Source organism: Biomphalaria glabrata, chromosome 12, assembly GCF_947242115.1.
Source record: "Biomphalaria glabrata chromosome 12, xgBioGlab47.1, whole genome shotgun sequence".
In the NCBI taxonomy this organism is placed as follows: Eukaryota; Metazoa; Mollusca; class Gastropoda; family Planorbidae; genus Biomphalaria; species Biomphalaria glabrata.
The window spans coordinates 20,898,839-20,913,134 of NC_074722.1; the positions used below are offsets into that span (position 1 = coordinate 20,898,839).

Genomic DNA, 14,296 nt, shown 5'->3' on the forward strand with positions numbered 1-14,296 from the left:
GTCATTGCATTCCAAGATTTGGAGTACTTGCGATAAAAAGAAATTTTCTTCTTTAAACAAAGTAACATTTTCAGTCATATTTGTGACTTTCACTTTAGATTTGTTGCTTCAAAGAGAATGAAAAACATTCTGTTCTGCAAAAACACGTTTCATGCCCATCGTGCTGGTTTGAGTCGACAGAACCAGCGATTAAGTGGGTCTGCGTATTAAAAAAGTAAGTGGTCATGAGACGACTCCAGATGAGGAAAGATGCAAAAGCTTGAAGGGAAGAGTTAAGAGATGCATAGGGACCTATTTATGAAGCAGGACAGTTTTAGCTTTTTTTTCTTCTGCTTTTTCTTCATTTTTCAGAAATCGACAAATCAAAATTTCACATATATGTCATTTAACTGTACATAGGATTTCTTCTAAACTAATTGTTAGATTTTAATGAAATGTGAGACACTTGTTCTAGACATGATATATCTTATTTGTATAATGAATTTTTGTGAAACTTTTTAATACTTTTTATTCTGAATTTTCAAATCTAAACTTTAAACTCATTTCTCAGAATATTAGTTTTTGCATATGTCATTATGCCTTACAGAGGATTTCTAGACATGATATATCTTATTTGTATAATGAATTTTTGTGAAACTTTTTAATACTTTTTATTCTGAATTTTCAAATCTAAACTTTAAACTCATTTCTCAGAATATTAGTTTTTGCATATGTCATTATGCCTTACAGAGGATTTCTAGACATGATATATCTTATTTGTATAATGAATTTTTGTGAAACTTTTTAATACTTTTTATTCTGAATTTTCAAATCTAAACTTTAAACTCATTTCTCAGAATATTAGTTTTTGCATATGTCATTATGCCTTACAGAGGATTTCTCCCCAACTACTTGTTAGATTTTGATGAAATTTGAAACACTTCTTCAGGACATGCTTTACTCGTACAAAGGTTTTTTTTAATTAATATTTATCCTGTTTTTTATATCAAAATAAACCAAAAGTTAAAAAATTATTGAAATTTGAAACACTTCTTCAGGACATAATATGCTTTACTCGTACAGAGGTTTTTTTTCAATTTTTTTATTAATATTTATCCTGTTTTTTATGTCAAAATAAACTAAAAATTAAAAAATTATTTTAAAAAATAAAAAATAATCTTGTAGCAATTTAAAATATCATTTTCTCTTATGTTTTAATTAAATTTCATGTAATTCTGATCCTTAGTATTTACAAATGAGTTTTAATTTGTATTCAATAAACAATACAGCCGCCGTAACCATAGCAACCATCATTAAAAAAAACATTTTTTTAACATTATTTATTTTAGAATATCAATATGTTACCATAACAATTTTCAAAAGCCTAGCTTTAGAAATAACAAAAATAATGATAAATGATTCTGTCAGATGTGTTCATGAAGTTGGATTCGAATGTTTTTTAGTAAATTTACCAATACACATAAACTTTTCAATTTCTATGTCACACAAAATTTTTCATATGGGGGGGAGGGAGAGGAGAGGCCCATCAACATATTCTTGAACCCTGGACCACTGGTACCTTGCTACGCCACTGAGTCGAAGGGAATCAAATGAGACCTAGTGAATTAGATTTTAATCAGTGAAACTGTAAACAAACTGTAAACAAACAGCATGTGTAAGTTTTTGGCAAGGCAACTCTTATTCTAAACTGTTGCGCAACTTAGACAACAAAGCATCAAAAATAAAAGGCACAACACTATCCTATTTGAATGAACTTTTTGAACAAAAATGTTTAAGAAAAAATCGGAAAAATCTTAAAGACAACAGTCGTCGTGAAGTGGGCGACTTCTGTTAATCAAGACTAGAACCGAGCGGTACAAAAGCTTGTTCGCTTCTTATTTGGTCAGACTCGTTGATCAGGAAACATGAAAAGGATCAAGATGTCTGTGTGTAGTCGCTGAATAAACTCTTTATGTTGTGTCTGTTCTATTTATGTGAATGTTTCTGTTGTGTTGTCTTTATAAGAGAAAAAAGTCCTCACCACAAATTTCCATAAAGATCAGTCAGCACGTTATTTTGGATGGTCTTTGGTCTACATCCTAGTAGTTTCATTTTGTTCATGCTCATGTCTACTTGTCACGGCCTCTGGATATTTGTGTAGGCCTGGACGGTCTTGAATTGGTCTACCTCTGTGTGTTGTAGATACCTCTTCTGGTACTACTATAATGTTCTTTATCTTCTTAACTAAATACTTTCTCACACGCACTAGATTTGCTGGTGCGTAAGAACACTAACATACTGAACTCTCCGACCATAACACTTAGAATCATTAATAGACACCATGGTAGCAGACATGGTTTTTATTATATAAAATATTTCACAAAAGATATTGGCGACTTCAGCCATCATAAATCATAATCCAATGAAATATATCCTGAATACAAATCAATTATAATAACTTTAATACTTATACATCACTACACTGGATAGGACATCCATAATACTTCTCTCTCTACAAGAGTCCAAGATCAACTAACTGAAATCACCCCGTGGTCTGCTACCGACCCAATGTTTCCTCGTGCATTGGCACGAAGTAGTTACATGATTACTAAAAATCACTAGTAGTTCACTTTGTGTCACAGCGGTGTGTGACACTACTATGAGTCCATTCTGTTAAATCTTCTTCAGTTAATTCTTTAATTCCTGGTATTTCTCCAATAATCAAATCTACAGTTGGGTTATCTTTTATGAGGGCTTTATGTTCACCAGCTAACCATGGTAATTCTATGAAGACTAATGCTGTTTCACAAACTTCAAATAGATCTTTATTATTATATTTCAGTGTGACGTTGTCTTCTAATATCTGCTCAGGTTTCACAAGTGATTTTCATGCCATCTACATAGGCAGGATAAACTTTCAATTTAGCTACTTTTGTTTGTACATATGCTGCTGTTTTGAATTGATCTTTCAGTCACTACTGCTGCTATATTTTGTCTAGTGCTATAATTGTTTTTTTATTGTGGTACGTTGCAAGTTGTCTCTCTTGTCTTTGATACTTATCTCTTCTTGACATTCTGTTATTGTTTAGCCATCTTCTATTTGCTTGATATGATCTAGTGTTAGTTGGGCTGTAGCTTTGCCATGTTCTGTTTCTTGCTTCACTGTTATATTGTTGGGCTAAAGCTCTGATCATTTCTGCTATTTCTCTCTCTTTCACATCTATTGTTTCTGTTTTGAATATTGCTGTTGTGGTGCTCTTCTTTTCTTACATTCTGCTTGGGTATAACTCACTAGGCCACAGAAAAAACATTACAGGTTTATGGCATATTTAAATTTATTAGGAGATCTTGGGAGATTTTCTGTAACTGTTGCTGCTCAGTTATACATTCCTCTTTTATCAATAGTGATGTTTGGGTGACAGTCTTTATATGTAACTAAGTGTGATACAAGTTCAGCTTCATTTTTTACTTTTTTTGTTCCTTAAGAAATGAAAATACTCCATCAAATACATTATTTTATGTCCATGTTCTATAAGAAAAAATCTAAGATCTGTTTAGTTGCAATTAGATTAGATATTTGGGCACTAGCTAGTTATAAATGGAAATAGTATAATAATTAACAATTATTATTGCTCATGTATGAATTAATTCTAATAATAGTAGATAAATACTTTGGGTTCAACAACAGAGGTTATCATGAAATTTTCAATTTATATTCTTAGTAAGTCACTTATCAATGGTGACTTTTTTGTCTTGTTATTAATGTGAGTAATATGTAATACTCAGGTAGTCAATTATTTATTACATATGTTTTAGTAGCTCAAATTGCAATGTAAAAGTTATTGCAACAAATAATGCTCAATTACTTAACAGTCTTATTTAGTCTGATAAATAGTAATCTAATTCTTTTCACTTTAATATGTTCATCAACTTATGCTTGTTCACTAATGAGTGTCCATGTTCAATGAAAAGAGTATCAAATATACTTATATATGCTCAGGTACGGTAAGAATCCAGAAAATTAGGTACAAAAATAATCCAATCAGCTCAAAGCTCGGTTATATAAAAATCCAACAGGTTAGATACAATATGCACAGTGGTACAGGTACGTGCTATGTCCTTAGAATCTAACGATCAAGAGGAGGACGTCAACAAGTACAACTTCAGTAGAGTCCACTTGAAAAATCGTGAGTATTTAACTATAGCTCCGATAAATCACAAAATAAAGTCGCTGAAAAAAATGAGTATAATGACTATATGTAGTGAGGTTTGTATAGAGGACGCTCTTTCTACAAACAATGTCGGAGCGTTTCAAGAGATAGTGATTGTCGAGCTCTCATCGATGACTTGTGAGGGCACCACGAACGGCAGCTATTGGTGCTGGGCTGACATGATGTGCTTCAGTACGATACCGTGTATCACCCTCACAGATGTAAGGTTGTGTACTTTCACACACAAGGATGTATCAGGGCTGTCTCTGCAGATGATATCACACAGTAGACTAATGGATCTCAAGATGTCAACAAAATAGAGATTGCAGCGTTGGCCTGGTTATACCACCAGTAATTATTAAGTCCAAATTAAATTGGCAGATGAGAGGCTTTAATCTTTACAAGTGCGTTTCTTGTAGATGTACAGGTCATTTGTTTTGATGAAGTATTAAAATAGATACAGTTAATAGTTCATCTGGTTTTAAACGTTATTTAGTTGACATGATAAATATAAGATGGTAAAAGAATTATTTTGCCTTCTGAATATTGATTTACTGTGTTAATAACTCTCATGTGTGACACATTCATATTGAGGTGTCAGTGCGATTGAGGTCAACTAATGAGAAAATAGACAATTCTGGCTCAGCTGTGAGGTCATGTTCACTGACCTCCAATTTAACTTTTGTAGCCTGGCTTTACTTGTTTATAATTTAATGTCATGTTGACATTCAATTTAAAATAGTGGATCTAGATCTTGTAATAATATGAGGCTCAAGTTGTAATGTCAAAATAGTCATCTGTAATAAATAACTTGAATTGTAGAAGGACTTTATAAATTTCACGATAAACTTCTGGATCTAAATCACGCCCAAATCAAGCCTCCATCTAGGAAAAAATAGTTCTTGTAACCTTACGTGGTGTGTATTGAACTTCTTGTGCTGCCATTGTAGCCATCCGATTGTAGCCATCCGCTTTCTAACAAAAAGACTATGGCATACAGTTTAAAAGTTACTGTGGAATGTGTCCTTCTGAGTACAGCTTACTACTTCTGATACCAATAAATGTTGCCTATCCTTCTAGATTCTTTAAGTCCTTGACACTTATGACACCAATATATTGCGAAATCTCACTTCTGACACCAATAAATGTCACCAAGTTATTTTAGATGATTGTGGGTGATATCGGGTTCATTTTATAATATTACATGTAGGCATTGTCAGGATGCATTCTCTTACGTTCACACTCTCTCTCTCGCTCGTAAATGAGGAAATAACTCTTGACTACACTAATAATACGTTTAATATATATATATATATAAAAAGTAGCAAGAGACCGTGGACAGTGGCGTGTTTTTACACACACACATATATATACTAAACATATGTAACCCGCGACCCGCGGGTCATTATTTACGTATTACTGTCGATATAGTCACTGAGAGTGTTTTTAAAACATTGAAATGAAATAATAATGTAATAAATAAAGCAAATGTGTAAATGTAAAAATAGTATTAATGAAGCCATCAAATCAAAATAGCTAATCTACTTAAATCCATTTTTTTCAAATTAAAACATTTGATTATATGCCTACATATATTTGATTAAAATTTGAAATGGATAGACTTAATTTTGTATGTTCATGTGTTAAAGTATAAAGTAGATATTGAGGTAGACAAAGATCTAGATCTAGATCATGTGTCAAAAAAAAATAACTATAAGTGCAAAGTTTAGTTCTTAAAATTAGATCTAGATCTAAATCCTTTCGATCTTTTCTCATGTCAACATTGTAAACATGGCCTAGATCCATAAAATACTATTGCTGTAATAGAGTTGTTTTTTGTTGTTTTTTTTTTATTAGGGTCTTAAGTTTGTTTTAGGGCCACAATACATACACTACGGTCTAAGTTGGTACCCAAGGAACATTTCTGCCAAGTTTTATCAAGATTGGTCAAGCGGTTATTTCTATACGGGTAAATACATACATACATACATACATACATACATACATACGCCAAACATTCTACTTTATATATTAAGATAACAATAATAAAACCACATAGAAGATATGATACACAAAATTCTTGAATAATCAGTTATTTTATGAAATTTTATTTAAAAAATTTTGACAATGGTTCTATCTTCTTGACTGGTACAAATCTCAATTACTAAGAATGACTATATAGTGGCTCTAGCAATAACTTTCTAAGGTGACTACATTCCATGACTGCTCCTCACTGACTGTTCTTACTGACTGTTATCAAGTAACTTAGCTCAAAGTTAAAAGTTAAAGGTGTTCACCTTAAGAAACCATGAAAAATGAATTCCACTCATAATATCAAAATAGGAGATCTACTGTATGGAACCAACTTTGAGGTGGTAACAGGATAAGGTGAATAAAGTTAAATGCGAACCTGGCCTATCTGATGTTATCGAATGATTATCTAATTGATATAATTGTTTCGTAAAGGGCCAATCTCTCATTCAAAGCCTCAACAAATGTCTACCCCTAAAAAACAAAATGTGTCCATTTAGTTAGGTGTGGGTGTCTCTGTTACTTCAGTACAGTGAACGTGTTTAATGTGAAACATTACTTATTAATTGTTCATTTAAATTATATTCCATTTATATGCATACTAAATAGATTTTTTTCTCTTTTAAAAAAAGTAGATTTTTGGTGTAAATGTATGACAGAAATTACTTAACTAAGTAATTTTTAAAAAAACGTTTTGCAAAAAGGTATTGAAAATATGGTAAATAGTTATTATTAATTATTATTATTATAGCTTTTATATAGCGCTACTTTCATGCTTATAGCATGCTTAGAGCGCTTTTGGTCCAATCTCATTTGTGGACCAGTGGGGGGTGGGGAGGGGGTATGTAGGAGTTGGTTTTCCGTGCTGCCTTTAGGCAGCTCAGTAAACACAACTCGGGTGTCAAACCTCGAGCCCCCTTCTAGGTAGCCAAGCCAAGCCAAGTTCAAGCGCACTTGGCCTCTCGACCACGCTTCCCTTACTAAATAGTCTCCCGTGTTTATTTTTAATATTATTAGTGAATAGTTGTAAAAATAGTGTATTTTTATGGGGAAAAAAATGCTTGCATAGTTGATTTTAACAATTAAATTTTTCGCTTTCAGAAAAGTAGTAGTGGATCAGTGTCTCTATTATCGCTCCTTATCTTTTCACTCATCTTGTAGAGGGACAAGGTTGGCTCGTAGAGGCTTACCGTCTGCAGCGAAAGGTGGAGAGTGTATGCGCTAGGCAGTCGGTAGTAGATATTGGGGTGTGGACAGCTGGGGGCCGGAGACTGAGCAGTAGGCGCTGAACTCTGGGCAATAGTCTCTGGGCACTGGACCGGAGGCAATCGGTAGTGGGCACTGTGCTTTAAGCCGTTTGTAGTAGGCACTAAAAAGACATATTCTCGCTGACCGGGGGGGGGGGTCGGGCGTTGTTGGCTCAGGTTTTGTGATGCTGTAGATCTATCGGATGACGTGCAGATCTAATAAGGGTAGAAGCTGCAGGTCTAATGTATGCAGTTTTGCACTACACATAACAACCAGGCTGAGAAGAAAGAAGCACTTTGAAACTTCCTCATGGCAATACATTGAAACTTTCATATGCCATGCAATCATTAGATAGTGCATGTGAGGCATAGAGCTCACTCAGTTAAAAAAAACACATTTAAAGAAATACGAAAAAAGGGGGGGGGGTATATGTTATATAATATATAGCTTGGCCGATGCTAATCAAAGAAAAGCCACGATACTTGGGAATCTGACGGGTCACGAGAGTCTTTGTTTTCATTGGAGCCGTTCAATTGAAAGACGAAAAAAAGAAAGGTTTTAGTTGTGATTATAATAATACTTGTTGATAGTAATTATTGTTAATAATTATGACAGACCTGCCTCTTAACTGTAAAACTTCATCAAACTTTCTCTCGGCCATTAGTTCAGCCACTCGTCTTGTCTAATGGAAAGAAACATATTTATTATTGACATTAGAAGTCACTGTATTGATCTGCTTGTCCAACTCAAATGAATTCAAAGATTTGCTTTTTGGCACATCGGCACATTTTTAGGCCATGTCGTGACCTTGAATTTTTCAAGGATTTTGTTTGTTTACTCTGTAAATAAAACTGAAAGCTAAAAGCTATGCAAGTTACAAATTAAGTATTAAACTTAGCTTATTTATAATTCGAATATAAAAATTCTAGTTTTAGTTAATAAACTATCAATAAAATAGATAAGCAACCTGACCGCCGTAATTAGCGAAAAACCGCAAGCTCTATCAAACCTATGTACTTTATTTTCGGTATTTCCCCAAGAAGACGCTGTCTGATAGGAAAGCATTTTAAAAATATCACGAAAATAGGACTTCTTGTATTTTATTTCTTTTCTCCTAAGTGAACTTTTTAAACTTACCTTAAGTCATTTCCACTGCGGTCTAAATAAAAAAAAACAACTATTCCTAATAGCATAACTAAGATAGATCTAGACTCAATTTACATATGTCTATGAACTAGAAACTAAATCTAGAGCCTTTTGCTTTTGTTCGAGAGAGAAAAGGAGAACAAGGGATACATTCGCTACATTCAAAAGGGATGAATTAAACGTTTACAATAAATAAAACCAAAGTAATATTTCTTTTTAGTTAGAGTACAAAATACCTAGAGAAATGAAAGTGAAACGGGAATGTGCACGAAGGACTCACTTTTTGTTGCTGGGGCGGGGGGGGGGGGGGAGAGATAAGTAAAAGTGCTACTAAAATAAACAAGCCCAAAATATGAGAGCATGAACGTGTGGGTGGCGCATTATGAAGCGGGTCTTTCTAAATCAGTCTATGTTGTACAAATTACGATGCGCAGGTAAAAAAAGAAAAGAGAGAAAGAGAGATAAGAAAGAGAGAGGGCAGTGAAATTTCATTGTAACATATACACTAAATCACGGGCTAAAAATGTGGCTAGTTTATTAAAATTTTTAAAAAAGGTGTGTTCCGTCCATAATAAACAATAAAAAGCCTTGGAACAAATTAACAGGCGTAGCCGGAGCGTATTGCTAGTATATTATGTATATATACTGTAATAACTTAAGTGAGGCAACTCAACGAGGCACATCGATGTTTATTTACAGGACATCACAAATACATGTAGAACAACATGTATTGATCACAACATCTTTATCTAGGCTCTCAACTTGGGCGGAAATCGTTTGTCTCCTAATGTCAACAACCTTTTCTAGTCAGAAGTGCGCATCTCTGCACTAGCCTGGATGGCGGTGCGCATGGCAGAGTGATAACATTGCCCCGTCTTAGCACTTTTTGTCTCGAAAAGAAACACTGCAGCTGAGGTTTGACAGTTCAGGTGGAGGTCGATCAGTGTGAGCCACAGGCGGCAGGGAGCGTGTTCCCCACGAAGCCATCCGCATTGTTTTCCACCAGTGCCGCTTTCTCTTTCTCCAGTTGACCAGGCTGTTGTTGCGACGATGACGTGGCCGTTTGACACACAAAGAGATAGTGTCGAGCACTGTTTTCTTCAGCACAGCCTTTGATCGGACACGTTGTCTCAGCAGACCTTCCCGACAGACGCCTCTCAAGGGAGCTGCAGGTTCACATGCAGCCACGTTGCAAACAAAGTCCAATGCACCGCAGTCATCCTCAGCAGCTAACAGTCTCACGTCCAGAAGATAGGTCTCTTCAGGTTCAAGTGGAAAATGTCTTCCTCTTGACAGCTCAGATTGAGAGTGGTTGTTTGATTGACATTCATCTATGCCAATGTCGATGATGATGGTATAAGTACACATGCTTTGTTGGTGGTTTTCTTGGCATCTAAATTATATGTGTGATGCAACGCACGTACAATTTATGCTAAACTTCTGGATGCAGTTGTCAAGCTTCGAATTTCCCTCGTGAGCACCGGCAGATAGGCAGAGGTCTTTAAGGTCTATAACTAGGGGTGCACCGGATAGTACTTTTTGATATCCGGCCGGAGCCGGATATAACTGGATAGTACAATTAGATATTCGGCCGGAGCCTTAGCCGGATACCTACATGACTCAAACAGCTCGTTTTACTGAAGTTTTTGCAAATCTTCTATATAACATACCTATATTCATATTATTTTGTTATTTACTTTCTTACTTTAAACTCTATCACTGATTGATAAATTAAAATGAACAGCATTTTTTTTTACAGATATGCTAATCATAAACTAATCTTTGTAACATGAGATGGTGTGTGCGTATGTATTGTAAAGTAGAATGTGGGATAACTCATGCAGAATATATAAACATATATGTAACTAATGTAAATCTTTCAAAGGTAAAGTTCACTCTTGGTTTTATAGCGTAAATCTTTCTTAAGTACAATCTAAGTTGTATAGTGGGTAGATGTTTGTGTTCATGTATTTGACACCATCAACTTGTCATTAGGCTCGTGTTTTAAAGGCCACAAACCGCTTCTGGTTTGTATCTAATACAGATAATGGCTTAGTAAATATCTTAAGTACAGCAAATTTGCAGCCGTATGCTGGCCATTAAATTTTGTACAATGCAAAACATAGCTGCTTCGGTCAAATGACTCATTCAACCAATGGGCAGTTAAACCAAAATATGATTCGGTGGTATTATCAGCTGTCCAAGTGACCGTTGAGAAAGCGATGCTTTTAGCATCAGATAGCATTTCACGAAGCTTTGAGGAAATATTGTCGTAGATATCTGGAATAACACGTTCTGTAAAATATTTGCGACTAGGCACAGTGTATCTTTTCTCCAGTACTTTTAAAAGTCCAATAAATCCAGGCTTCTCAACTACTTGGTAAGGTTCCATGTCAGTTGCAATCATCTTTGCTATGGCCAAGTGAATGCGTTTAGCATTATCACTATTAATATCCCACAATTTAGCTTTGTCTAAGACCTCTTTAATCCCTGGTTGCTGCTTGTGTGTGAGGCTTGACGAATCACTGGAGCTCGTAGACGTACTGGCACAGGCAGTGATATTACTTGATGCTGATTTCAATGCAGTCATTTCGTTGAATAAGTCTGGGTGTTTCGAGCGTAGATGACTAATCATAGTGGTGGTTGAGAAGTCTTTAGGTTTGCCTGGTTTACCACGTGACAGTACTATTTTACAAGCATTGCAAACTGCTTTAGAGTAGTTCATTGTTTTGACATTAAAGTAACGCCATATAAGTGATGACTTTTTATCAGCTATTATTATTACTATTTAATTTACTAAATGCCCTTGCAAACCACTTTTATACCCGTGGCTTGTGTAACAAAATACTTGTAGGGATGTGTCCTGTAGTTCAGCGCCCTAATTGACATTTCTCTCCAAGTAAACAAACTTAGTGTCATCATCTAGTGACCTCTAGACAGTGTCAATATGTCTTAACAATTTGGTTTGTGGACCAGACCCTTGATTGACAACCTATCTCATAATAAACAAACTCATACCAGATTAACCTTATAGAGATTTGGCTTGTAGTCCCGCCCCTAATAAAAATTCTACTCCAAGTAAACAAACTCAGTTCCCTCATAAGATGTGACCTCTAGAAAGTGTCAACACGTTGACATCTGGCTTAATGTGGTCAGCTGCCTATCCGTGAACTCAATGTTATGGACTAAACAAACAAAAGGAGGTGGGGGTGCTCATCTCTACCTCTGGAGATATACTCGCACATCTAGACAGATTATCAGCGTGACGTAGTTAAGGAATATTACGTGTTTACAAGACCACTCAAAGGTCAAGACAAGCTTTTCAAATGTGCCAGACATCGCTGCTACGTATGTAATACGAATTTATAATGTAAAGTCTAGTCCACCCCCCCCCCAATAACAAACCTAGTTCCCTCGTGTGACCTCTAGAGAGTGCTTACGTCCATCGTATCTGACTTGGGGTCACCTGTCAATCAATGAACTCAATGTGATGGGCTAAACAAATAAAAGGGGAAGGGAGTTGTTCATCTAGAAATATATCTGGTTACATTAGAGGTGTGGCTCTTGTAGTCCAGCCCCCCCCCCCTAATAAAGATTAACTACTAAGTAAACAAACTCAGTTCCCTCGAAAGGTGTGACCACTAGAGAGTGTCAATACGCTGACATTAAACCTACGTCCATCGTATTTAACTTGTGGTTACCCACCCATAAAAAACTCAATGTGATGGACTAAACAAATAAAAGGGGGTGGGAGTTGTTCATCTCTACCTCTGGAGATATACCCGCACAGCTAGACAGACGTCTGGTCAGCATGACGTAGTCAAGGAATGTAGCATTTTAACATGTTAACTAACTTACTCAAAGGTCAAGACAAATTGAAAAAAGTGCCAGCCATTCCTGCTCTGTATGTAAAGCGCATTTATGATGTAAAGTTTCATCTCTATTTATATTAAGTTATTAACACGCCTTGTCTTTATAATAAACGATGTTTGGTGCATATTCATAATGGCTCTATTTTTAAGCACATTATTTTGTTTTCATATAAGCATTAATACATTCTATAACAGACAGTAATGGAACGAGGTCCACTTTATGCATATTAAATAGGTGTATTTTTTACTATCCGGTTTACTATCCGGTAGTGATATCCGACCGGAGCCGAATAGCACCGGATAGTAAAAAATGCCGGATATTCGGCAGAAGTCGGAGCCGGAGGGACTATCCGGTGCACCCCTATCTATAACAACAGGCTTGAACGCAGACCCAACGTTGTCTCGATCTGTCCAGCTCATTAAGGTACTGGTAACAGGTAGAGCAGGAACAAACGCTTCAGGCACGTAACAGACTTCAGTTTCTTCATTTGTCTCTTTCCCTTCAATTCGGTACATTCCGTTGAGATCGTCGCAGCAATCGTTGTCACTTTTCTCGTCTAGAAAGTCACGCCCACAAGACCTGCCAACAACACAGCCACAGACGGCGCTCCAATCCCCAGCGTCTCCGTCACCACTATTTGTGCAGCCACAGTCCTAACCATGCAACTTCTTCACCAACGAGTCTACAGGCAACTGCTTCTTCACCAACAAGCCTATTTCTTCTTTCGCTTTTATCTCCCTTGTTAATTTGTTCACACATTGCATCAATACCTTCATGTATCTTGCCAATAAGCTCATAAATCTCGGGTTTAATTTCAAATAGGTAAGTATCCGGATCTTCGTCTTCATCGATCAGGGCTTGCCGGAGACGAGCTGTAAGCACCTCCTTGGTACCACCTATATTCATATATCGGTAACGAAGTTCCCGCCTTAGCTCTTTAAATAAGAGTTGGTCTAGTTGTTTCAAAGATGCCATTGTGATCGAATCCTACCTCCTCTCGTTGAGTCGCCTATAATCCCACTTCTGACACCAATTGTAATTACTTAAGTGAGGCAACTCAACGAGGCACATCGATGTTAATTTACAGGACATCACAAATACATGTAAAACAACATGTATTGATCACAACATCTTTATCTAGGCTCTCAACTTGGGTGGAAATCGTTTGTCTCCTAATGTCAACATCCTTTTCTAGTCTGGTTACTAGAAGTGCGCATCTCTGCACTAGCCTGGATGGCGGTGCGCATGGCAAAGTCATAACAATACTTTTACCCCAAATCAACTCAGATTCTATCAGTCTCACTGCAGGGAAGCGCAGCATCTACGCCTTCCATTTCAATTAGCCCACATTTTCTATTGAACCATAAACCAAAATTTGAATTCTATAGCTCGACAACTTTTCATTATTATTCTATCGAGCTGAAATTTCGCACATCAACTAGTGCTGCGTGACGTCACATTTTATTAAAATGTATAATAAGCTTCTATATAAAGAATTAAATTCAAGTGAAAAATGTTGAATTAAAGTAAATGAATGAATGAACTTACCCTTTGTACTGCCTTAAGTAATGGCACTCGAACAATATCACTGCCATCTAAGCATATGACACAGGCAGGTGTAGTGGGAGCTGCATCCATTAGAGCCAGGACAGCCTCAGCTCCCATCCTTGATCCCTTCAATCAAGAAAACATGGTTCTCTTAGTCAATACAATATCAAGAAATACACATAGCTGTATGTGGAGGTTCCTTTTTAGTTATAATAATAATAATAATTTTATTATATAAAGCGCTGTTAACAAACAAAATG

General features: G+C 35.9%; 1 protein-coding gene across 7 annotated transcripts in view; it reads right to left on the minus strand.

Annotated features, from left to right (window-relative positions):
- Window positions 1-14,296, minus strand: part of LOC106074311 (ATP-dependent 6-phosphofructokinase-like) — a 222,592-nt gene that overhangs the window by 101,975 nt on the left and 106,321 nt on the right. For all 7 annotated transcript variants that reach the window (XR_008773899.1, XR_008773898.1, XR_008773897.1 and 4 more), the window contains exons 12-13: window positions 14,037-14,162; window positions 8,087-8,151 (exon numbers count right to left, since the gene is read on the minus strand). Coding sequence is in view for 4 of the 7 variants with exons in the window: in XM_056005429.1 (XP_055861404.1) it covers window positions 8,087-8,151; window positions 14,037-14,162 (191 nt within the window). In the remaining 3 variants the exon portion in view is untranslated. The remainder of the gene's footprint in view (window positions 1-8,086; window positions 8,152-14,036; window positions 14,163-14,296) is intronic.